Below are 27236 nucleotides of genomic sequence, written 5' to 3'. Positions count from 1 at the left end.
TTAATCAATGAAAATGTGCACACTTTATGCTAACTACTAGGAATATAAGCAGAAAAGTCAAGGAAGTCCCTACTCCGAAGTTCACATTGTAATTTCAGAAAATTCACTTTTGGGACAGAGGGAGAGGCCTGAAAGTTCTAATGAGGCCATGATGGAGGAGATGACAAGGTTCGAAGATCATCTATTAACTAAGCAGAGCAGATGACAGTGACGAAGGGATCCCAGGAAGTGGAGGGGAGGGCCTGGTGCACTTTCACTTCACTGGAAGGAATAGTGACAATCAAAGCATGAGAGGATGGAGGGAGTCCTCTGTAGCATGTCTTCCTTTCTTCAGGCCATTTCAAATGGGTTTGGGATTCAGTCAGTTTGTACATTAGCCCTCCGTCACTTCTTCCTCATTCTACTCATCATCACTTATCGTTTCAGGAGTTTCATTTACCTGTTTTGATCCATCCCCATTTGACTATAACTTTCCTGAAGATAAAGACTTAGATACCACTTCTTTTATACTGCCCACAGCATTCAGCCCAGTGATGAACACACAATAATCAATATTTCCTGATTTATTTTTCTCCCAACCTAGATGACCTACATAAGTAATGCAATTTCATTCCTATTTTTTAAGCTGGAGGTTTGACATCATTTTCACAAGCTTAGTATCTGGATTTGAAAGTCAACTAGCTCAATTGGTCCCAAGTAACAAATATGCTTTTCCATTGTGAGCTGTGATTCTTAATTTAACCTTGAAAACCTCTGCACCTGATAAGTTTTTAACATCCAAAAAAAGAAATAAATAGCAGAAATACAGGTTTAATTCAGCATTATTTTGTCAATTTGAAGGTCATCTGAAGTTCAAAATTAATCATTTTTATGATCTGACACTATGCCAAACTTTCCCTAGGAAGTACAAGAGAGTCTACCCATGAGAGTACTATCTGCCACCCCAGGTGAGGAATCCAGGACCTTCCTCTTTCCCACCCCAACTCTCACTGCCAAGGTCCTGTCAAAAACTAGACTCTCTCTCTTGGCTGGATACTGAACCATGCTCCCACCTCTTTTGGAGATCCCCCAAAACCTGAATAAATTCTGACTGTAATCTCCTTTCCAAAGATTATTATTTAGCTAGGGATCATCTGCTCTAGCACTCCTTTCCATCTGACTGTTGCTTCCTTGCTGGATCCTAAATAGCTCCTAGACTTATATAGCTATATACTATGAAGCTGAAACTATCTGTAGCTATCACCTTCAAATAGAATGTAAACTCCTGAAGAACAAGGACTGATTTGTTTTTGTATTTGTATCTCCAGAGCTTTGTATAGTGCAAAGCACATGGTCTTTTTTCTGCAAGTTCAAAAAGTATTTAGGAGAAAGCAGTCATACTGAGCATAGTCCTGGAGATCAGGCTTTACCCGAAGCGTTTTCTATGAAATATTCCACTTCAGAGAGTTTTCTTTCCCACACACTATAAGTGAAGGTCTTTGATATTTGACAACCTTGTAGCTGGGGACATGTCTTTATAATAACCTTTACTAGAAGGACCCATAATTCTTGTACTAAGTTTCTGCCTTGGAATTTCATTAATATGAAAAGCTGAGGCATTTTGGAGGGTGACTTTTTTTTTTTTTAACAATTCCTAATTAGGTAGTATTTTAAAGCACACATTCTTGTGTACAAAAGTTGCCATTAAACATATTCTATGGCACATAGAAAAAAAGCAAGTCTAGTAACTCTGACACTCAGAATGTAGTCAGTCAGATCATGATTGGAGGGATAAAGTAGCAAAAGGCTTATGACTAATCTCTCTGACTCTTGAAAAGTTGAAGCCAAGTTAAACTATCAAAATCCACTTGAAGTAACAGACATTGAAAATGGCAATGATGATACAGAGTAACATTTAGACCAGATAATTAGTCATAGGTTCCATATGGATTTGGGAAAAATCTGATATGGCAGTCAGAATCATTTAGTTAAATAATATTAAACAGACAAGAATAGAGTATTTAAACTGGAGTTTTCTCTCCTGGTTGTTAATATTTAAACAAAGCAGATGTGTAAACTATTTTATCTTGGTCATAAGAGGCACATTTGCTAGGACTGCTCTAATAAATTTAAAAGTCATAACTATTCTAGCACCAAGATCCTTAGAAAGTTAACATTCATCTAACCATATGCATACACTCTCAAACATCACAGATATGATCTAGCCAGAGTTTGCTTCAAGGTAATTGTACTAAAACACAAACCTACATCACTAAATAGAAAGTTATATAGCCAATGAATTATTTCTAAATTTCTTTGAGAAGTCAGCCACTGATGAAGAACCTGATATTCTTAGGTGATAAATCTTTATCAAAAGTAAAACAAAATGCATTGGATTAGGTAACAGGAAACCTGAATTATAATCCCAAACCTGCCAAAATAGCTATATTCCTAATGTCCCTGACTGCTCTAAATTCCACAACACAAAAGCTGAATTGTGGAAAAAGAAAACAACCACACTCTTTTCTAGCCATTATTAACTAAGGCATTCATCTGATGGGGCCTCTGATAAATATTTAATTTCTGTGTGAAGAAATAAGTGAAGGTACTTGGGAGCTTTCAGATAGTCATTTATTTTTTTTTTACTAATCTAGATCTCATAAGCCTTCATGAAGCCCACTAGATCTACTGGGACTGTAAGATTTTCTAAATGGGGCTCAAATATTCTGTATCAGAGTCCCTCAGCTACATGACCTCTACTGGGCCAAGAAGATTTGTAGAATCATAGAGCCCTAGATCTTAGAAAGAGAAGAATTCTTAAGCTATCATTCTTGTTTTTAGGCATAGAAAAAATTGTTTTTCCCCATTCTACAGGTGACGCACCTGAGGTCTGGAGAAACTCAGTGATTTGATGATAATCACATAGTTTAAAAATCAATTTATTCAATCATTATTCTTGTTGTCATCGTTTCTCAAAAGGTGAATATTAGTTTTAATGTTGGTATGTTCCTGCATTGGAATCAAAGAAAATCTATTTGACACATTTATCTCAATTGCTAAAAAACTGAAGTACAACTCCATTACACTCAAAATAATATTGAAATGAATAATTAAAATAGTAACTGATAATCACTTACCCAGGATTATACAACATGACAGCCGAGAGATTCTCACATGATTTTGAGAGGTCAGTCATTGACAAACTGAAGGAAGACAAAAGTCCACTCTAAAAACAGAGCACAAAACATGTTTATTAACTTTTTCAATAATCAAAATCCAGCAGATAGATTATCTAACAAGCTTTGTTTTAATTGCTGAAAATCCAGCACACATATGAGAACTATCACATTTCAAGAAATTTATTTTCTTAGTGTAAGTACTGGTTGGCCCAAGGCAGAATGCAATTTCTCCATGCCTGAGTGGAAAGTTTATATGGGCTGTTATTGATGAAAAAACAAAACAAAACAAAAACTGCATTTGGAGGCCAATGAACAGTACTACAAAGCCTCTCTTTTTAGTTAGCTAGTCCTTGGGTATCAGACACAGTCTATCTTTAGGTCATTAAAAGCTTTCCCAGTCTGATCAAACCTGCCACTGCTTAGACATCTTGCTGGCAAGAGTCCTCAAGAAGAACAGGACATCTCCATGTCATGAAAAGACTTTCAGTAAAAAGCACAAATTTATTCTTTTTAGAATTTTAAATATTGATGTATTATGAGGCACAGAAATGATGTATATACCACTGTATAAATATGTTCCAAGCTAAATTCCCTAAATTCATGAAAGTACTGGGCATTCCATAGTGACAGATTACAAAGGGCTCTATGGATAGGGAAATTCTCCCTAATAGTCAAAGTAGAGATAGGAATGTCAGGGTTAAATCTTAAGATGTTAAATTTAGATTTGGGAGCTGGAAGGCCATCTAGCCATACTACCTAACTTTACAAATGAAGAACTGAGACTCTGGATAACTTGCCACACAGGTTACCAGGGCATAAGCAGCAAAGTTCAGATTCATACCTGGTTTACTGACTCCAAATCCACCATATTTTGCAGTATACTATCTGTCAAAGGGAGGACAGATAATCTAGGGACTTTAATGCTACTTTTCCCCAAGAAGCAGAAAGCTACATCTTTTCCTCCTCCTAAACAACAATGCCAGAGACCAGCTGAAAGAAGACTCTGCTGGAACAGACAGGAATATATCAAGTGGTATATAACAGGAATATATCAAGGAATATAATAGTGGCAAGACAAAGGTTTGCAAGTTTCCAAACTAGTTCTGACAATAAGGTAACACAAAAATGACAAAATCATCATAAAATCATTATCAGTGACATATCTAAGGAGGTTTTGAATCTGTCCTCAGGTTCTGTAATTTTCTTCCTTGCTCCCAAGGAAACTCTTGAAAGAGCCCATACCACCAAACTTCATTTTTTCTTACTTCAAATTAAATCTGCCAATCACCTAAGCTAGTCTCAAGGAGCAGATGATCTGAAAAACCTGATTCTCTTCTACACTTCTCTATTACTGCTGAGAGAAGCACTATCTTCCCAGGTCACCCAGATCTGAAAGCTAAGTTCATCCTTAATTCCTTACTCCTTCTCATTCCACTATATCTCATCTGTTGCAAAGGTTTGTTCATTTTACCTCCAACTTCTTGGCTTTAACACAGATATCAGCTTGATACAGGCTCCCATTGTTTCATGCTTCACTATTTCAATAGTCTGCTAGTTGGTTTCCATGCCTCAAATACTTCCCTACTTGAGAGTATTAATCACTTCAAATTAATCTTCCTCAAGTCCCCCCCCCTTTCCCATAAATGCCAAAGGCTCCCTATCATTTCCATGATCCAATATGAAATCATGTTTGTCATTCAAAGCCTTTTACCCCCTGACTTGCCCTCTATCTTCTCAATCTTCTTATACCTTACCATCCCTCACAGTCCATGCACTCTGTAATTGAATACTTCCTCTAAAGATTCTGAGCATTTCCAATGGCTGTCCCCAAGTCAGCTCTGCCTCCTAGGTTTTGTGGCTCCTTTCAAGTCCCAGCTAAAATGCCATCTTTTATAAAAATGTTTTTCCTGTCTCCCTAATACTAATGCTTTAATTCTACTGATTATTTACAATTTATGGTGTATAGTTCTTATTTGTACATATTGTCTTCAGATTGTCTCCTTTATAAGACTATGAGATCCTTGAGAACAAGAACTGCCTGGCACATGATAAATGCAAAATAAATGTCTACTGAATGACTACATGAAATTAGGTAGTTATAATCTACCATACACATGGGACTCCCACCTTTTGCCCCAAAGAAAAGTAATAAACACACTTGGTGAAATTTGGGTAGTTAGGAGGAGTTCTGAGAGTTGTGAGGGTTCTGTTGTGCTCTTATTGCTATTCTAAATGATATCTACCAGAGTCCCCAAATGTGTAAAGAGCTAGGAAGAGAAAACTCATAAAATCAGCACTGCCTACCAATATAGAGATCCCAGCTCCTGTCTCTACATTCCCTCCTTCTTGATTGTGCAAATGGCTCTAAGCCTAACAACAAACATCTCCAAAATTCAGATTGGTTACAATTTCTCACTTGTAATTAATTTAATTTCTCTTACCTTTCTCTTTTCCCGAAGTTTAGCAGCTTCCTTGGGATGGTTAAAGCGAAACATATTGGTTCTCCCAAGAAGTATAACAGCACCTAAGAAAATATATGGATTGTTATTAACATCCAACCTTGACTCATACACTTATTTGGTGGTATCTGAAGTCAGATTTCTACAACTGAAATATAATCTCTAGTTAATGACCAAAAGAGAGAAAAGGTATTGCTTGGTAATTTAACTTATAAAACCTTATAAAAAAAAAAATCTTGCTCTTCCTATTAAATTTAAAAGTTCTGGATGGTTCTTTTATTTCTAAAGTGTAATGGATTATTAGCTATATATGAGAAAAATGATACAACTAAGGTACTGTCGTATGAATGTTATAGTTTTTAAAACTTGGTATCTACCACTTAACTAAACTTTTAATTAATCAAAACTTATTTTCTAAACAAAGACAAATGTCCCAGCAATTTTTTTGGAAGCAAAGATCTACAAACAAAATGGATATCCATCGACTGAGAAACAGTTAAATAAACTGTGATGTAGAAACATAATGGATTATTGTACTCTAAAAAGTACTAAATATATGGAAGTGAAAGAAATATTAGAAAAATAAAAAGGACTCGCAGGGTCAAGTAGAATCATAATCACACATAAAAATAAAAAAAGTTAAAAAACAAGGAACCAAAGTTGAACAATGTTGAAAAAGAAGAAATGCACCTCCTTATTTTGGAGGAAAGGTGGAGGATTTTGTTCAGTAGAGTGCACACACCATTCTATCAGCCTAGTTTGGTTTAACTACATTTTATCCCCTCTCCTACAAGAAGAGATTTATAAAATCACCAATATAACAAGAAGGAGTGGTGAGAGGAATAAATCCAAAAATAACTGTGATGTTAAAATAAAAGGTATCAATTGAACTTTTCAAAAATTAAATACTTCCTTCATTTACTGATGCAATTCATCAAAATTATGTATTTTTATAATACAAAACAATAATCAATTATGTCAAAGTCCACTTATTATAGCTGATTTGATTATTTTTTTGTGGTGTTTGTTACCAAAATGCCTAGAGACATGGATTCAATAGCACCCTTATGTACATTAATGAAATATTAGTGGGGGGGAAATGGAATGGCATTATACTCACATATGTCATGACATTTTAGGCAACAAGAATAACTATGAATTAATTATATGTCTCAGAAAATTGACAAAACAATCCTCTCCCAAAAAGGAAAGCTCCAATGTAGCTGCAGGATATCTCTTTTATCTTTTCCCAGTAAACTATTGGATCAAGAAACCTATGGTATTTACGTGATGTTAGACACAGTATGGTAATGATCAAAGGAGAGGTAAATCTGAAAATGGAGAGAATTAGGCTCTAGCTCTGGTTCTGCCACTAACCTATTGTATAATCTTGGACAAATCACTTCTTTTCTCTGGGCCTCAGTTTCCTCATCTGTAAGAAAAAAGGGGGTTGGATTGGTATGAGCTCTAAGGGGCCTTCAAGATCTAAAGTTAAATGAAATATTCCTTGATTGACTGTGAATCTGATTAATTACAACAGAAGGACTTTCTGCAAAATAGGAAACATTGGTTAGCCCATACTAAATTAATAATATAAATATTGTGCTTTCTCTAACTATTAAGTATATAACTACGTTGTATTTCTTTTGCATATATTTATACACATACATGTTGCTTCCCCTGATAGACTATATTCCTTGTGTAGTCCAGAGAATAGACTACTTCATTTGTAGAAAAATGCCTAAAATACAATGAGCACTTAATAAAAGCTAGACTGGTGGTTAAAACATATTTCTCTACTGACTGCTTTAGAATTTATAAACTACCTAAAACTGTTCAAATGAATTCCATTTTTTAAAAATTATGCAAACAGAATCCTGAAGAAAAAGAACTACTTTTTTGTTTTGGTAAAAAAAAGAAAAATCAACTGAGTTTTGATATACTTGGTTTGTAATTTTGGATTTTACAATCTGGACAGAAAGAATAAACTTGAAAATGTGGCCATTTTTAACCCGTTATGTAAAGCAATAATATTTAATATTATCAATTTCATCTATGGAACATAGTAGTTAAGTTCCATAAACTTTAATCTTTCTAATAATGATCCCTCCCTCCAAAATACAAATAAAGGAAAAAACCTGTTATGCTACTTGGCAAAATTATTTTATTTTTTAGATTTGAATTTAAGGGTACAAGTAATAAAGAGAGTTTAATAATTTGTCACAATGTGCAGTAATGCATAATTACGCAGCAAAACAAAACAGATGAACTCACTAGAGAAATGCAAAAGACAGGCTTGAGTTGTTCCATGAACTCTTTGTTCTGGATTTCACTGGCTTTGGAATTCTCAATTTCCAATATTATGTAAACTCATTATTCCATAATTGACAGGAAAGGGAAGTCTATCTCTGAAGGAAGGCAAAAACTCAAAAAACTCATCTAAGTTCTTCATTTCCAAGGTCCAAGAAAAGATTTTCATTTCTATCTCCTACTTCCTTCAGCAGCAAATGGTTTTGTGTATATCTTAATCTTCCCTAGAGTTTAAGATGTGTCTTGAATACTTCAATACACTGACACTAAATACAAAGAGGCACATTTTTGGTGGGAAAGACAAGTTCTAAGCTTCATTTTCATTTCACTTGATAAGCCTGAAGGCTGTTTTGATTGAAATCAAAACAGCAGGAACAAAAGTCCATCAAAAACTAAGTTTGATACTACTCTGCTTTGAAAGTTTCTAAATCCTACCTTCTAGGCATCAGTGTCAAACTGAACGATGAATGTATACCTGCTGACAGCACAGTACCACAGAAAACTACAAATTAACATTAATTTGTGTACTTCCACCGGCTAGGGGGAGCCATAGGGCACAGAGGGCTGGGCCTGGAGTCTGGAAGATTCCTTTTTCATGATTCAAATGTGACCTCAGGCATTTGCTGGCTGTGTGACCCTGGCAAGTCTGTTAGCCCTTGTCTAAGGAAACCCCAAGACAAACCAGGATTTTTACAAAGAAAACTCCAAATGGGGTCACAAAGAATTAATCAGGCATGACTGAAACAAATGAACAACAAACAACATGCTATATTTTTATTTTGTTAAAATTTCTTGATTACATTTTTTATTTTTTAATATTTTGTTTTTTATTATAGCTTTTTATTTACAAGATATATAAATGCATGGGTAATTTTTCAGCATTGACAAGTGCAAAACCATTTGTTCCCATTTTTCCCCTTCTTCCCCCCACTGCCTCCCCAAGATGGCAGGTTGACCAACACATGTAAAATATGTTAAAGTATAAATTGAATACAATATGTGGATATATGTCCATACATTTATTTTGCTCTACAAAAAGAATCGGACTTTAAAGTAGTGTACAACTGGCCTGTGAAGGAAATAAAAAATGCAGGTAGGCAAAAATAGAGGGATTGGGAATTCTATGTAGTGGATCACACTCATTTTCCAGAGTTCTTTCGCTGGATGTAGTTGGTCCATTTCATTACTGCTCCATTGGAAATGATTTGGTTGATCTCGTTGCTGAGGATGGCCAGGTCCATCAGAACTGGTCATCATATAGTATTGTTGTTGAAGTATTTAATGATCTCCTGGTCCTGCTCATTTCACTCAGCATCAGTTCGTGTAAGTTGCTCCAGGCCTTTCTGAAATCATCCTGTTGGTCATTTCTTACATAACAATAATATTCCATAATATTCATATACCAAAATTTATTCAGCCATTCTCCAATTGATGGGCATCCACTCAGTTTCCAGTTTCTGGCCACTATAAACAGGTCTGCCACAAACATTTTGGCACATACAGGTCCTTCTCCCTTCTTTAGTATCTCTTTGGGGGTATAAGCCCAGTAGAAACACTGCTGGGTCAAAGGGTATGCACAATTTGATAACTTTTTGAGCATAGTTCCAAATTACTCTCCAGAATTGCTGGATGTATTCACAATTCCACCAACAATGTATCAGTGTCCCAGGTTTCTAACATCCCCTCCAACATTCCACATTCCTTTCCCCGTCATTCTAGTCAGTCTGACAAGTGTGTAGTGGTATCTCACAGTTGTCTTAATTTGCATTTCCCTGATTAATAATGATTTGGAGCATCTTTTCATATGGTTAGAAATAGTTTCAATTTCTTTGAGAATTCTCTGTTCATATCCTTTGACCATTTATCAATTGGAGAATGGCTTGATTTCTCATAAATTAGAGTCAATTCTCTATATGTTTGAGAAATGAGGTCTTTATCAGAACATTTGACTGAAAAAATGTTTTCCCAGTTTATTGCTTCCCTTCTAATCTTGTCTGCATTAGTTTTGTTTGTACAAAAAATTTTCAATTTGATATAATCAAAGCTTTCTATTTTGTGATCAGTAATGATCTCTAGTTCTTCTTTGGTCATAAAATCCTTCCTCTTCCACAGGTCTGAGAGGTAAACTATCCTGTGTTCCTCTAATTTATTTATAATCTCATTCTTTATGCCTAGGTCATGAACCCATTTTGACCTTATCTTAGTGTATGGTATTAATTGTGGGTCAATGCCTAGTTTCTGCAATACTAGTTTCTAATTTTCCCAGCAATTTTTGTCAAACAATGAGTTCTTATTCCAAAAGCTTGGGTCTTTGGGTTTGTCAAACACTAGAGTATTAAAGTTATTGGCTATTTTGTCCTTCGAACCTAACCTATTCCACTGATCAACTAGTCTATTTCTTAGTCAATACCAAATAGATTTGTTAACAACTGCTTTATAATATAATTTTAGATGTGGTACAGCTAGGCCATCTTCATTTGATTTTTTTTTCATTAATTCCCTTGAAATTCTTGACCTTTTGTTTTTCCATATGAACTTTGTTGTTATTTTTTCTAGGTCATTAAAAGAGTATTTTGGGAGTCTAATTGGTATAGCACAAATAAATACATTAGTTTAGATATTGTCATCTTTATTATATTTGCTCACCCTATCCAAGAACATTTAATATTTTTCCAATTGGTTAGATTTGACTTTATTTGTGTGGAAAGGGTTTTGTAGTGTTGCTCATATAGTTTCTGATTCTCCCTTGACAGATAAGATTCCTAAATATTTTATACTATCGGTAGTTACTTTAAATGGAATTTCTCTTTGTAATTCTAACTGTTGGATTTTGTTAGTAATATATAAGAATGCTGATGACTTATGTGGGTTTATTTTGTATCCTGCAACTTTGCTAAAGGTGTGGATTATTACTAATAGCTTTTTAGTAGAATCTCTGGGGTTTTCTAAGTATACCATCATATCATCAGTGAAGAGTGATAATTTGGTTTCCTCATTATCTACTCTAATTCCTTTAATATCTTTCTCAACTCTTATTGCCAAAGTTAGCATTTCTAATACAATATTGAATAATAATGATGATAGTGGGCAACCTTGTTTCACTCCTTATCTTATTGGGAATGGTTCCAGTTTATCCCCATTACTTATGATGCTTATTGATGGTTTTAAATAGATGCTGCTGATTACTTTAAGGAAAAGTCCATTTATTCCTATACTCTCAAGTGTTTTTAATAGGAATGGATGTTGGATTTTATCAAATGCTTTTTCTGCATCTATTGAGATGATCATGTGATTTTTGTTAATTTGGTTATTAATATGGCCAATTATACTGATAGTTTTTCTAATATTGAACCAGCCCTGCATTCCTGGTATACATCCTACTTGATCATGGTGTATTATCCTAAGGATGATTTTCTGTAGTCTTTTTGCTAATATCTTATTTAAGATTTTAGCATCAATATTCATTAGGAAGATTGGTCTATAATTTTCTTTCTCTGTTTTCAACCTACCTGGTTTAGATATCAGTACCATGTCTGTGTCATAAAAGGAGTTTGGTAGGACTCCTTCATTCCCTATTTTTTCAAATAGTTTATATAGCATTGGGGCTAATTGTTCTTTAAATATTTGGTAGAATTCACATGTAAATCCATCTGCTCCTGGGGATTTTTTCTTAGGGAGCTGATTTATAGCTTGTTCTATTTCTTTTTCTAAAATGGGACAATTTGAGCAATTTACTTCCTCGTCTGTTAATCTGAGAAGCCTATATTTTTGGAGGTAGTCATCCATTTCACTTAAGTTATCAAATTAATTGGCATAAAGTTGGGCAAAGTAACTCCTTATTATTGTTCTAATTTCCTCTTCATTGGTGGAAAGTCCTCCCTTTTCATTTTTAAGACTACTAATTTGATTTTCCTCTTTCCTTTTTCTAATCAGATTTACCAAAGGTTTATCTGTTTTATTGTTTTTTTCATAAAACCAACTCTTAGTTTTATTTATTAATTCAATATTTTACTTTAAATATTATTAATTTCTCCTTTTTAATTTTAGAATTTCAAGTTTAGTATTTGATTGGGGGTTTTTAATTTGGTCTTTTTCTAGCTTTTTAAGTTACAAGCCGAATTCATTGGTCTTCTCTTTCTCTATTTTATTCAAGTAAGCCTCTAAAGATACAAAATTTCCCCTTATTATAGCTTTGGCTGCATCCCACAAATTTTGGTATGATGTCTCATCATTGTCATTATCTTGAGTGAAATTATTGTGTCTATAATTTGCTGTTTCACCCAATCATTCTTTAAGATGAGATTATTTAATTTCCAATTACTTTTTGGTCTATTTACCCCTAACATGTTCTTGAACGTAGTTTTTATTGCATCATGATCTGAAAAAAAAAAAAAAAAGCATTTACTATTTATGCCTTCCTGCATTTAATTTTGAGGTCTTTATGTCCTAATACATGGTCAATTTTTGTACTGCTGAGAAGAAAGTATATTCCTTTCTGTCTCCATTCAGTTTTCTCCAAAGATCTATCATACCTAATTTTTCTAATATTCTATTTATCTTTTTAAATTTCTTTCTTAATTACTTTGTGGTTTTATTTATCTAATTCTGAGAATGCAAGGTTGAGATCTCCCACTATTATAGTTTTGCTGTCTATTTCTTCTTGGAACTCTCTTAAGTTCTCCTTTAGGAAGTATAGAGGTTGCTATACCACTTGGTGCATATATAGTTAGTATTGATATTTCTTCTTTGTCTTAACTGTCCTTTAGCAAGATATAGTTTCCTTCCTTATCTCTTTTAATTAGATCAATTTTTGCTTTTACTTGATCTGAGATAAGGATGGATACCCCTGCTTTTTTGATTTCCCCTGAAGCATAACAGATTCTCCTCCAGCCTTTTACCTTTACTCTTTATGTATCTTCTTGCTTTAAATGTGTTTCCTGTAAACAACATATTGTAGGATTCTGACTTTTGATCCAGTCTGCTATCTGCCTCCACTTTATGGGAGAGTTCATCCCATTCACATTTACAGTTAAAATTCTGTATTTCCTGCCATCCTAATATCCCCAGATTTATGCTTTTATTTTTCTTGCCCTTCCCCCCTTCCCAATATTAAACTTATGGGCACGACTTGTATCACGCCATTCATCCTCTTTAGGATCCTTCCCTCCTCACTTTGAATCTCTTCCTCTTTCTTATACCCTTCCCTTATTACTCTTTTCCTTTTCCCTTTTCCTCTTCCACTTTTTAATGAGGAAGTATCTCTGTAAAACAAATATGTCAATTATTTTCTCTTTGAGCCAACTCTGATGAGAGTAAAATTCACACAATGTTCCTCCCCCTCTCTAAATTCCCTCAGATATCATAGGTTTCCTTTGCCTTTTTGTAGGATGTAGTTTCCCTCTTTTTATCCCGCCTTTCCCCTTTTTCTGCCCTATCCCCTTTCCATTTCTACTTCCTCCTTTTTTATATCAGTAAAATCAAATTATACATGTGCTTTTTATGTATATCCACAACAGAAATACAATTCTCAAGAGTTCCTTTTACCTTTTTCTGCTTCTCTTGAGTTCTATGATTGGAGATCAATTTTTTTTGTTTGTTTACTTCTGGTTTTTTTCTTTAGAAACAGATGAAATTCATCTGTTTCATTAAATGACCATCTTCTTCCATGGAAGAAAATGCTCAGCTTAGCTGGATAGTTTATTCTTGGCTGCATTCCAAGTTCTTTTGTCTTTCAGAATATCAAATTCCAGGCCCTTCGATCCTTTAATGTGAAAGCAGCCAGATCTTGAGTGATCCTTACTATGGCACATTGGTATTTGAATTGTTTTGTTCTGGCTGCTTGTAATATTTTTTCCTTAGTTTCATAGTTCTGAAATATTGCCACACTATTCCTTGGAGTTTTTATTTTAGGGTGTTTTTCAGAAGGTGTTCAATGAATTCTTTCAATGCCTATTTTACCTTCTGATTCTATTATATCTGGACGGTTCTCTTGGATGATTTCCTATAAAATAGTATCTAGGCTCTTTTTTTTCATAATTTTCGGGAAGTCCAATGATCCTCAGATTATCTCTCCTAGATGTATTTTCCAGGTCTGTTGTTTTTCCAAGTAGATATTTAATATTTTTTTCTAGTTTTTCATTTTTTTTGGTTTTGCTTGACTGATTCTTGATGTCTCAAGGAATCATTCATTTCTATTTGTTCAGTTCTGATTCTTAATGAGTTATTTTCTTCATTACCTTTTTTTTTTAACTTTTATATATATATCCAATTGAGTTTTTAAATGAGTTGTTTTGCTCTATGGAATTTTTTTCCATTTCATTTTTTTTTTTTTTTTTTTTTTTACTGAGTTATTTTCTTTTTCCAATTCACAAATCCTACTTTCTTGGGAGTTCTTTATCATCTCCAATTCACAAATCCTACTTTCTTGGGAGTTCTTTATCTTTTCCAAATCACAAATCCTGCTTTCCTGGGAGTATTTTTACCTTTTCCAATTCACAAATTCTGTTTCACTGCACTTCCTGGAAGTTCTTTACCTTTTCTAATTTACATTTCAGGAAGTTGTTGCTCTCTTGCACAGCTTCTCTTTCCTTTCCCCATTTTTCTTCTAGTTCTCTTTTTAAAAAATTTTTTATAGTTTCTTCTCGGAGAACCTTTTATATTGGGGACCAGGTTCCCTCCCCCTTTGAGATATTGTCTGGAGACTCTGCTATTAGTCTCCTCCGAGTTGAAAACCTGCTCTCTTTCTCTATAGAAGCTATTGATTGTCCTTTTGATTTTTTTACTCATTTTTTTTAAATCCTGTAGGGTCTGCCTTCAGGGCAAGGAGGTTACCAGCTTCCTCTACAGATCAGGGATATGTGTACGGACAGTAGCTATCCTGCAAAGGGGCTGCAAAGAGCGGCTGAGCTGTGGGAGTGCTCTGGGAAAAGTTCTGCACCCAAAGTGACTAGGCCTGGGTAACACGCCCAAACTGTGGAAATGCCCTGTAAGGAGTTCCCCTGTGAGGATTAGCAACTGCCTTGGGGCCAGACTATGAGCAGTGAAAGTGTCACTGCCCCCCACAAAAGCCCACTTTGAGTATTAGCAGTTGCCCTATCCCTAGGGCCCAGCCCCAGAAGTGTTTCTGCCTGGGGAGTGTAGTGGAGCTGGGGAAATTCCACTGCCCCAGGCCGAGCCCCCCCACTGTGAAAATTAGAGGCTTTCCTAGGCTGTGAACCCTGCCATGCAGATTTGTGACTGCCCCTGCGAAAGCCCCTGCTGCAGAATGCCGCTGCAGAGCTGTGTTATGGTCTGCACTGAGTCACTTGCATTCTGGGTGGTAACAGCCAGATCCTGTTAGGCTCTGGCATTCTTCAGAGTACCCTCTAACCAAGGCTCTAATTTCTTTGCTGGTTCACTACTCCACAACCAAAGCAAAGCAGTCAGCCTATGGCAGAGAGCTCTCTGTAAACCTTCCAACCATGGATACCAACCCAGTTCCGGTTCACTCCAAATGCTAGTCTATCTCTGCCTGCACTGGTCTGTTCTAGCAGCTTAGGACAAACCTTTTCTGGCGATCTTCCAGATTATCTTCGGCTGATGTGTTGCCGCACTTCCAACCTTCGTGCATTTTACCAGTCAAGTGCTAATTTTTAGGCTGATTTTAAAAATTGGAAGTGAGGGTACGAGAGGAGCTTAGAAAGTCATGTGTGCCTTCTCCATCATCTTGGCTCCGCCCCCCCCCAATTACATTTTAATCTGTGTTGGCAGGCACCTGAGAGTTGCATTTCAGATTTTATCTATGAGCATTAGTTCCAGATACTGCTTAATTCTTAGTCCTCCTCCCTTCTATTATCTCCAATTTATCCTGAATGGAGCACATTTGTGCAGGGTTGTTTACATGTGAGATCTCTGAGGACACAGGGCTGGTTTTTTCCCTTTCTCTCTGCATCACCTGATGCTTAGCATAGGGGCAGCCATCTAATACATGCTTACTGACCTGACCTACCATTTCCAAATCAGTTAATACAAATCTCTCCATGAAGCTTCCGTCTTCCCTTTCCCTGATCCTGCACTCTAAACAAAAGACCTCACCATTTAGATCTCAACTCTGTTCACTAATTCATTCCTTTAAACTTCTATTATCGATAGAACTCTCTCAAATGGGCTTTTTCTTAACCAAACACAATGGCCTTTTTCTGCTCTTGCTTTCTGTGATATCTCAAGCACCTCATACAGCTAACCATTACTTTTCTTGACAATGCACCCTACCCTAGAGTTCTGGGATAAATTGCTGGTTTCTTATCCTTCTCCAGGATCTTATATGATTCTATTCTCCAAGATTCCAATCTTAGTGCTCTCCTCTTCTCTATCAACAGTCTTCCTGAGAAGATCTCCATCTGTCCTTGTAGATTTAAATATCACCTTGACATGGGATTATTTTTCGAAGAAAAAAATATTACATGCCAAATCTCTCTATATATTTTAGTCACATTTCCAACACTATATATAGTACTGATAAAACCAACGTAGTCCAGACTGAATTGTCTCCTATTCTTTCCTAATTTCTCTATTTCTCTTGATGATCTACCTATTCTCCCATTCTTTCTTCTCTCTTACTTCATAAATTAGATAACCTGCCAGGTCCTTTAATGCAATATTTAACTTGGTCCCTCAAATATAACTACTTCATTCAGTGACTTAGAATAATATAAATATACTAGAGAGTAGGGATATGCAGAAATAGAAAAGACAAAGAAAAGCAAACAATGCTCAATAAACATTATTAAGTGCCTTTGACACGCTAAACACTGAACTAAATGCTGGGGACACAAAGACAAAATTAAACACAATTCCTAACTTCACCCATGTAAAAATATGACCCAGGCCAAATCTCTTGCTGTGAAAAGGAGAATAAAATAATTTTGTATAAATTTTACATTTATCTGTGTGTCTCTTGTTCTGGTATCACAATAGACTCATATGCATGTCTTTTCTCACACATTAGAAATTAAGCTCCTTAAGAACAGGTACTATTTCATTTAGCACACAGCAGGCAGTGAATAAATGTTTGATGAACTAAATTGAATTCCTTCTCCTTCATTTTCCTCACTCTCAGGATCTAGAACACAAGAGAGTTTATGTTAACATCACAGTTTACCTATACTGTGAATTATATGAGCATTGTTTTAATTAGTGAAATGAGTTTCAACTTCCAACAATGAATTTATAAGTGAACTTTTGGAACATAATCACCTGGAAAATTGAGTTTGGTGCTTCAGCATGCCCCTGGGCAAACCAACAATCACTAGTGGCCAGACTGTCACATGCTTCAGGATAGCCCAAGAGAAATTCTGAAAACACCCCACTGACCTTAGCACCCACCATCCACCACTAGCAGAACACTGGCTCAGCACCAAGTAAAGTGCCAGAATCCTATGGACTCTACTTTATCAGCCACAATCCACTCCCATTCCTCAGTGCAGCACCAGATAGTAGGATCCCCCTTGAGATTCAGGGCAAAATCATTGCAGCACCAGGCAAACAAATCCTGCAGTTCCTAGCAAAAGTACCCTGAGACAGTGCCCCTTTCATTCCATGAGTAGAGCTCAAATTTAAGAGAAAGGAAAAACAAACAAAAAAACAAAAATAAAAACAAAAAAAAAAATCTAACCATAGAAAATGATTATACTGACAGGGAAGATCAAAACAAAAACTCAGAAGAAAATAACAATGTCAAAGCACCTATAAACAAAATCCCAAAGAAAAATGGGAATTGGTCTCAAATCCAGAAAAAAATTCATGGAAACATTCAAAAAGGAGCTTTAAAATCATGAGAGAAGGAAAAAAATTGGAAAAATAAATGAAACTAATGTAAAAGAAATATTTAAAAAGAACAAATAGCCTGGAAAAGAAAGCAATTGCTTAAAAAGTAGAACTGGCCAAATGAAAAAGGAAATACAAAAATCCACTGGAAAAAACAACTCCTTAAAGAATACAATTGGCCAAATGGAAAGGGAAGTACAAAAACTAAAAGAGGAAAACAACTCCTTAAAAGTGAGCAAGTGGAAGCTATTGACTCTATGAGACATTAAGAATCGTTCAAATTCAAAAGGAAAAACTATGTATACATATTTATACAATTATCTTGCTGCACAAGAAAAATCAGATCAAAAGGGGAGAAAATGAAAAAGAAAAAACAAGCAAGCAAATGATAACAAAAAAGGTGAAAATACTGTGTTGTGTCCCCACATTCAGTCCCCACAGTCCTCTCTCTGGGTGCAGAATGTCTCTCTCCATCACAAGTATATTGGAATTGGCTGAATCATCTTATTGTTGAAGAGTCAAATCCATCACAATTAATCATCATATAATTTTGTTGCTATACAATGTTCTTTTACTCATTTCACTTAGCACCAGTTCATGTAAATCCCTCCAGGTATCTCTGAAATCATCCATCTAATAATTTCTTATAGAAAAATAATATTCCATAACATTCATATACTATAACTTATTCAGCCATTCCCCAACTAATGAGCATCCACTCAGTTTCCAGTTTCTTGCCACTACAAAAAGGGCTGCCACAAACATTTTTGCACATGTGGGTCCCTTTCTTTCCATTAAGATCTCTTTGGAATATAAGCTCAATAGTAACACTGCTGGATTAAAGGGTATGCACATTTTGATTCCCTTGGGCACAGTTCCAAATTGCTCTCCAGAATGGATGGCTCAGTTCACAACTCCACCAACAATGTATTACTGTCCCAGTTTTCCCACACCCCTTCCAACATTCATCATTATCTTTTCCTGTCATTTTAGCTAATCTGAGAGGTATGCAGTGGTACTAGACAGCATCTTTCAAGAAATTACAAAGAAAAACTGCCCTTATATAACTGAGGACAGAATACATGTTGAAAGAATCCATCAATCACCTCTTGAAAGAGATTTCTTCCCCTGACCTCTCCCCCAAAAAAACCCTCAAGGAACATTATAGCCAAATTGCAGAACTATCAGATCAAAGAAAAAATACTGCAAGTCTCCAGAAAGAAGCAATTCAAATATCAGGAAGTCACAATCAGGATTACATAGGACTTGAGACCTGTAACATTAAAAGATCAGATGTCATGTTACAAGATATTCCATAGCAAGCAAAAGAACTAGGACTATAAATATAAAATCATCTATCCAGTGAAATTAAGTATAATACTTCAAGGGGGGGAGAAAGTGCATTTAATAAAATAGAAGGATTTCAAGATTTCATAAGGAAAAGACCAGAAATGGGAGGGGGGGAGGCAAGTGATCTCCTATATCAAAACTCAAGAGAAGCCTTAAAAGGTAAAAAGGGAAAAGAAAACAAGGAATCCAGTTGAGCTGAACTGTTTAAATCCCTTTGAGAAGATGATACTTGTAATTCCTAAAAATTATACTATTAAAAGCATGCTAGAAGGAATTGATTTAGACACAAAGGATGCTATAATAAGCAAATTAGGAGAACAAGGGATAATCTACCTCTCAAGTCTGTGGAAAAGAGAAGAATTTATGACTAAAGAAAAACTAAAGAACATTATGAAATTCAAGATTGATAATTTTGATTATATTAATTAAGAAGTTTTTGCACAAACAAAAAAGATTTAAAAGGAAAGCAGAAAGCTGAGGTGAAAATTTACAGAATCAGTGTTTGTGATAAAAGCTTCATTTCTAAAATATGTAGAGAATTGACTCAAATTTATAATACAAGCCATTCCCTAACTGATAAATGGTCAAAGGATATGAACAGACAATTTCCAGATAAAAAATTAAAGCCATTTATAGTTATATGAAAAAATGCTCTAAATCATTAATGATTAGAGAAATGCAAATTAAGACAATTCTGAAGTACCATTTCAAACCTTTTAGATTAGTAAAGATTACAGGAAAAATAATGATAAATATTGGAGGGGATATGGGAAAATGAGACATTAATGCATTTTGGGGGATTTGTAAACTGATCCAACATTCTAGAAAATAATTTGAAACTATGATCAAAGGTCTGAACATACCATTTAATCCAGCATTGTCTCTCCTGGATCTATATGCCAGAGATCATCAAAGAAGGAAAAGGACCTACATGCGCAAAATGTAGGTAGGAGCCATTTTTGTAGTGGCAAAGAACTAAAAATCTAGTGGATACTCATCAGTTGAAGAACGGCTGAAGAAGTTATATTGTATGAATATAATGGAATATTATTGTTCCATAAAAAATGATCAAATCAAATCAGTTCAGAAACACCTGGAAAGACTTATATGAACTGTGTAAAGTGAGCAGAATCAAGAGACCATTGGATACAGTAACAAGATTTTATGATGATCAACTGTGTTGAACTTGGATCTTTTCAACAATGAGATGATCCAAGACAATTCTTAAAGACTTATGATGAAAAGTGTGAGCCACATCCAGAGAGAGAACTATGGACACTGAATGTGGATCAAAGCATAGTATTTGCACTTTTTTTTTGGTTTTTGTTTATTGGCTTTTTTTTCTTTCTCATTTTTCTCTTTTGATCTGATTTTCTTGTGCACCATAATGACTATGGAATTAATGTTTAGAAGAATTGCATAATTGACCTATTATCAGATGGCTTGCTATCTAAAAGAGTGAGGAGGGAAACAGAAGTGGAGAAAAATCTGAAAAAATAAAAAGGTTTTGCAGGGGTGAATGTTGAACACTATCTTTGCAAATTAAAACAACTCTGAGCTACCATCCTATATCTATCAGATTGGCTAATATGAGAAAAAAGGAAAAATTGGCACACTAATGCATTATTGGTGAAGTTGTGAACTGATCCAATCATTCTGGAGAGCAATTTGGAACTATGCCCAAAGGACAATCAAACTAATTGACTCAGTACTATCACTACCAGGTCTGTATACCCAAAAGATCATACAAAAGGGGAAAGGACCTACATAGACAAAAATATTTAAAGCAGCCCTTTTCATGGTGGCAAAATATTGGAAATTGAGGGGATACTAATTAATTGGGGATGGCTGAAAAAGTTGTCAAACTGGAAAACTACTATGCAATAAAAAGTTATAAGCATGCAGATTTCAGAAAAACCCAAAAAGATATGAAAGAACTGATGTAAAGTGAAATGAGCAGAACCAGGAAACTTATGCATAGTACCAGCAACATTATGTGATGATCAATTATGAACGATTCAGCTCTTCTCAACAACACAATGATCTAAGTCAAGTACAAAGGACTCATGTAGGAAAATGCTATCTATATCTAGATAAAGAACTGACAGAATCTGAATGTTGATCAAAGTATACTTCTTTCACTTATTTTATTCTTTTTTATGTTTCCTTTTTCCTTTTGATCTGTTTCTTCTTTCCCCACAACTGTTGACTAATATGGAAATATATTTTACATGACACACATGTATAACCTATGTCAAATGTTCTACCATTTTAAGAAGAAAGGAGAGAATGAAGAAAAATTTGGAACACAAAATCTTGTAAAATTGAATACTAAAAATTATACTGATAAGAAACTGGGGAAAAATACTATTAAAAAAACAAATATAACAGATTTTTAAATATGTGAAGAACATTATCCTCCTCCCTCATACTTCTAACTAATTTTTACTCTTTTCTCATCTAAACATTCATTTAATTCTCAAGTGACACGGATCCCAAAAGTAACTGTCCTCTAAATTCACTTGACTTTACCAGTGTGCCTCTTAAGACCATGAAGCCCAAAATTGTTTGCAATGCTCCATTTGGGATCTAACTAATATGAAGTATTGGCTCCCTTCTAAATACTATAAATCCACTGCTGTAACATAATACTACATTAGAATTTGGCAATGATATAACACAAATGAGATACTGACATTTTAGTCAATTAAAATCCCTGAATATTTCTGTTAGAAGCTATTGTTAAGCCAGGTCTTGCTTTCCCTTACATCTGAGGAAAAGAAAGATTTTTGTCAACAGCTATATTCCAGAAAGATTACCAAAACTTATCCCTATTATATTTATTACATTAATATTATATTATATATCCCCACTAGAATTCATAATTTTAGTCTGTGAAAGTACCTTGAAATACTGATTCACTGAGGATATTGATAAGTCCTTCCCATCTCTGAGTCACAAATTTGATAACTTTTCCTTTTATATCTTCAACTAAGTCACTAATTATGATAGTGAAAAGATAAGAACTTGTAATAACAACCCTTCTAGACCCTTCCTCCACAGTGTCATGTTTCATTCATAAGAACTGTGGGCATAAGTCATCAGCATTCTTATATATCACTAACAAAATCCAACAGTCAGAGTTACAAAGAGAAATTCCATTTAAAGTAACTACTGATAATATAAAATATTTAGGAATCTGTCTGCCAAGGGAAAATCAGAAACTTTATGAGCAAAATTACAGACCACTTTTCACACAAATTAAGTCTGATCTAACCAATTGGAAAAATATTAAATGCTCTTGGATAGGGAGCAAATATAATAAAGATGACAACATTACCTAAACTAATCTATTTATTTAGCGCTATACCAATCAGACTCCCAAAAACTATTTTAATGACCTAGAAAAAATAACAACAAAGTTCATATGGAAAAACAAAAGGTCAAGAATTTCAAGGGAATTAATGAAAAAAAAATCAAAAGATGGTGGCTTAGCTGTACCAGATCTAAAATTATATTATAGAGCAGCAGTTACCAAAACTATTTGGTATTGGCTAAGGAATAGATTAGTTGATCAGTGGAATAGATTAGGTTCAAGGGATAAAACAGTCAACAAATATAGCAACCTAGTCTTTGACAAACCCAAAGATCCCAGCTTTTGGGATAAGAACTTACTGTTTGATAAAAATTGCTGGGAAAATTGGAAACTAATATGGCAGAAACTAGGCATTGATCCATACTTAACGCCGTACACCAAGATAAGGTCAAAATGGGTTCATGACCTAGGCATAAAGAATGAAATTATTAATAAATTAGAGGAACACAGGATAGTTTACCTCTCAGACCTGTGGAAGGGGAAGGTCTTTATGACCAAAGCAGAACTAGAGATCATTACTGATCACAAAATAGAAAATTTCGATTATACCAAACTGAAAAGTTTTTGTACAAACAAAACTAATGCAGACAAGATTAGAAGGGAAGCAATAAACTGGGAAAATATTTTTACAGTCAAAGGTTCTGATAAAGGCCTCATTTCCAAAATATATACAGAATTAACTCTAATTTATAAAAAATCAAGCCATTCTCCAATTGAAAAATGGTCAAAGGATATGAACAGACAATTCTCAGATGAAGAAATTGAAACTATTTCTAGTCATATGAAAAGATGCTCCAAGTCATTATTAATCAGAGAAATGCAAATTAAGACAACTCTAAGATACCACTACACACCTGTCAGATTGGCTAAGATGACAGGAAAAATAATGATGATTGTTGGAGGGATGCGGAAAACTGGGACATTGATGCATTGTTGGTGGAGTTGTGAACAATCCAACCATTTTGGAGAGTAGTTTGGAACTATGCTCAAAAAGTTATCAAACTGTGCATACCCTTTGATCCAGCAGTGTTACTACTGGGATTATATCCCAAAGAGATTATAAAGAAGGAAAGGGACCTGTATGTGCACGTAATGTTTGTGGCAGCCCTTTTTGTAGTGGCTAGAAACTGGAAACTGAATGGATGTCCATCAGTTGGAGAATGGCTGAATAAATTGTGGTATATGAAAATTATGGAATATTACTGTTCTGTAAGAAATGACCAACAGGATAATTTCAGAAAGGCCTGAGAGACTTACATGAACTGATGCTGAGTGAAATGAGCAGGACCAGGAGATCATTATATACTTCAACAACAATACTATATGATGACCAGTTCTGATGGATCAGGCCATCCTCAGCAACGAGATCAACCAAATCATTTCTAATGGAGCAGTAATGAACTGAACTAGCTATGCCCAGAAAAGAACTCTGGGAGATGACTAAAACCATTACATTGAATTCCTAATCCCTATATTTATGCCCACCTGCATTTTTGATTTCCTTCACAAGCTAATTGTACAATATTTCAGAGTCTGATTCTTTTTCTACAGCAAAATAACGTTTTGGTCAGGTATACTTATTGTGTATCTAATTTATATTTTAATATATTTAACATCTAATGGTCATCCTGCCATCTAGGGGAGGGGGTGGGGGGAGGTAAGAGGTGAAAAATTGGAACAAGAGGTTTGGCAATTGTTAATGCTGTAAAGTTACCCATGTATATATCCTGTAAATAAAAGGCTATTAAATAAAAAATAAATAAATAAATAAAGAACTGTGGGGTATGGTTCCACCAGGTACAAATACATTTACTATTCTAATATAAAGCCCAGATAGTTCCATTTTATCAACAAAAAGAGAAGATGAAAACTTTTATTACCTATTGCAATATCTATATCCATTTCTTGATCTTTTTTACTAGTAATCATATAAAAAAGTACAATGATTTTAATTTGGTTAGGGTTTTATGGATTTATGATAGTTCCTCAAAATCACTGCTTCCATTTTTAACTCTCAGAAAACACCTGCTGAATAATTCATCCTAGAACTTTGCTAGAATCAACATCATTGGTCCAGTAATTTCTGAACTATTACTATGCCTCTTTATAAAATTAAAAAAAAAATACTTTCAAGTTCTAATCTTTAGATAGTTCTGCCATTTCAAATAATTTCTCAAAAATAGTTTGTAATCACATCTTTTAATTTTTTTCAGTACACAGATATTAAATAATGGATTGCCATCTCCTCCCCAAATATGTACTTTAAATAATATTTACCAAAATACAAATGGGTGGTTTTTGAGAGATAAAAGTTAATATGTTAAATTAACTTGTACAAAGGGAGACAAAATCCCAGCATTCAGTTAGGCATTCCTGGATCATGCTGTCATTGAAGCAACCCCATTTTGAAACTAAGAATTGTTTCTAACATATAATTCTAATTTCCTTAAGCAAAAGACAATTGGCCACAAAAAGATGGCTTAATCTTACACATTATGTAGCTAAATACCTTCATATAAGAAAGATGGAATATTAAGTGATAAGAACCTGTCCTAGTTAAACAACTCTAAATGTCACTCAAAATGTGTCTATTTCAGCAGATCATTAGCTTCGTCATGCAAATTTGCTCTAATTCCCCCTAATCTATGTTTTCCATGCTTACCACCCAGAAACACACTCAAGTCTCCCCATACTTTGAAAAAATTTATAATTATTTTGTTCCAAGCTGACTTAATAATCATCTGATCATCTGTATGGATCACATTTCTGCTGAGTTCATATTTTATTTTATATATTCAATATCTGTCTCTCTGTACACTTAGGGGAATATTTTCTCATTTTATAATCCATGAACAAATTTTGAGTTTGTCTGAGTAAGTCCAGTGATCCTTTGAGAGGAAAAAAAAAACTGTTACAAACTCTAATATAATGTGGTCACTTTCTCCCAAAATCCCTGTCACTTTAGCTTTAAAATCAATTGTTCTTTGGCCAAAAGTATAGAATAGCAGTTCCCCTGTTTCATCTGTTTCCTTGGAGAGAAAATTCACAGCAAGAAAAGCCACATAACTGACTTATTTTTCCTTATTCTATTCTATTCTATTCTACAGCAGTATTTTTTACTATTACCAAAGTAAAGGTTATTCTCTATCAATAACAGCTTCAACTATTCATTTTCATCCTCCTACATTCTTTAATTACTGATATCATATTTTGTTCCTTCCAATAGTCTTCTAAAATTCATGCTTTTTTATCCCTAATACTTAGTATAATCTCACTTTCACCAAAGCAACTTCATTATTACTTGTCTTCCATTTCCCTTTAGACCAAACAAATATTACCCCATTCTTCATTTCTATATCTACATTATTCACCTATTGATTCTATCCAATTCCCATTATTATTCCACAGTAAATTCAGTGAACTTAGATGTGACTCTATGGCTATGATTCCAGTTTCTTCTATACTTTTCCTTTTCTTTATTTTGTATTTATTATCTTCTGTCAACACTTTTCATATCCATCTCCATTCCCTCCCTTAAAAATCACATTCTGGCTAAGAATATGTTCTCCATCAATCCATTCAGAACAAATGCTTACACATTCTCAAAGCTCATATTTTAAATGTTATTCCCCTTATCTCAAATAACTGAAATGTAAAGCTGAAGTTAATATTCTAAAAAGAAAATCAGGAAGATAAGAACCGATAAGCCTAAGAAAAAAGGAAAGGGGATAAAGAATATGGCAAATCTTCTTATTTACATAAGCAGACAGAATAACTACTTTTGAACCTTCACATAACAAACACTGATACAGCTATTCTGTATTACACACTGAAACAGGCAATCTACTGTAGAAAGGAGATGAATCTACTAGAGAAAGTCAATGATGGCATATATTCATTTAATCACAGGACCTTTTTGGTGGCATTTTTAAGTGGGCAAGAGTTTCTACTACTGACATATTGGCACTATTGGACAGATTAATTTTATACTGAAGATACACTGTCTTTTTTATCACCATCAAAAAACTGTTAAAATTTTCCCCTGCTCTATTCATCAAGCAAGAAAGTGAGAATTATGTAAAAGGCTCCTAAGTTCCACACTCAAGACAATCACCTACCTTTCCTTTCCAAGTGGTTTAACAGATGCAAATATATTTCAACACTCAAAACATTACACATTCAAATGTGCATCAGTGTAAATTCTCTAGTTATGGTTTCTAAAGTACTTTAAAAATAAGAAATGAATATTCAATGGGAGAGCTACAATAAATAATATGTGAACTGCTAAAGCTATGATCAGTGTACAAGTAGACCAATTTACTTTTAGTAGGAGAAACAACATGACCAATTAGCCTTGTCCATGTGTTCCCAAAAGATCACAATGAGGAAGAGAGAAACACTCTGGCTTTCTACTTATTATTTCTTGTTCTTGCCTTCATTCTTACTTTTCTAAATTTCTTATTGGTGTTATAATCTTCTCAAACCCACCATCTTTATTTAATCCTAAAAATTAAAAATAAGTGAAGATATGTTTCCTAGTGACTATATTCTAGATAGCAAAAGTTTTGAGAAAAATGAATTTTGAATATCATTATCTAATTTCTTGATAGTATCCAATATGAAAAAAAAAAGAAAAAATCTAAGATAAATTATTTAGTCCACCAAGAGCCATACAAGGAATATTAAGAGGGCAAGACTGTAACTAAACTGTTATCTTGTCCTGAAACTGCATCCTTCCTAACAAGAAGTGACTGTATTCTTCAGAGTAATATGAAGTAT

General features: G+C 34.4%; 1 protein-coding gene across 5 annotated transcripts in view; it reads right to left on the bottom strand.

Annotated features, from left to right (window-relative positions):
- Positions 1-27236, bottom strand: part of KIF16B (kinesin family member 16B) — a 340481-nt gene that overhangs the window by 124328 nt on the left and 188917 nt on the right. For all 5 annotated transcript variants that reach the window (XM_031951076.1, XM_031951079.1, XM_031951077.1 and 2 more), the window contains exons 16-17: positions 5600-5682; positions 3117-3205 (exon numbers count right to left, since the gene is read on the bottom strand). In XM_031951076.1, the coding sequence (XP_031806936.1) occupies positions 3117-3205; positions 5600-5682 (172 nt within the window). The remainder of the gene's footprint in view (positions 1-3116; positions 3206-5599; positions 5683-27236) is intronic.

The sequence above is a fragment of the Sarcophilus harrisii genome, chromosome 2 (genome assembly GCF_902635505.1).
Source record: "Sarcophilus harrisii chromosome 2, mSarHar1.11, whole genome shotgun sequence".
In the NCBI taxonomy this organism is placed as follows: Eukaryota; Metazoa; Chordata; class Mammalia; order Dasyuromorphia; family Dasyuridae; genus Sarcophilus; species Sarcophilus harrisii.
This window is presented reverse-complemented; position numbering and strand designations above follow the sequence as displayed.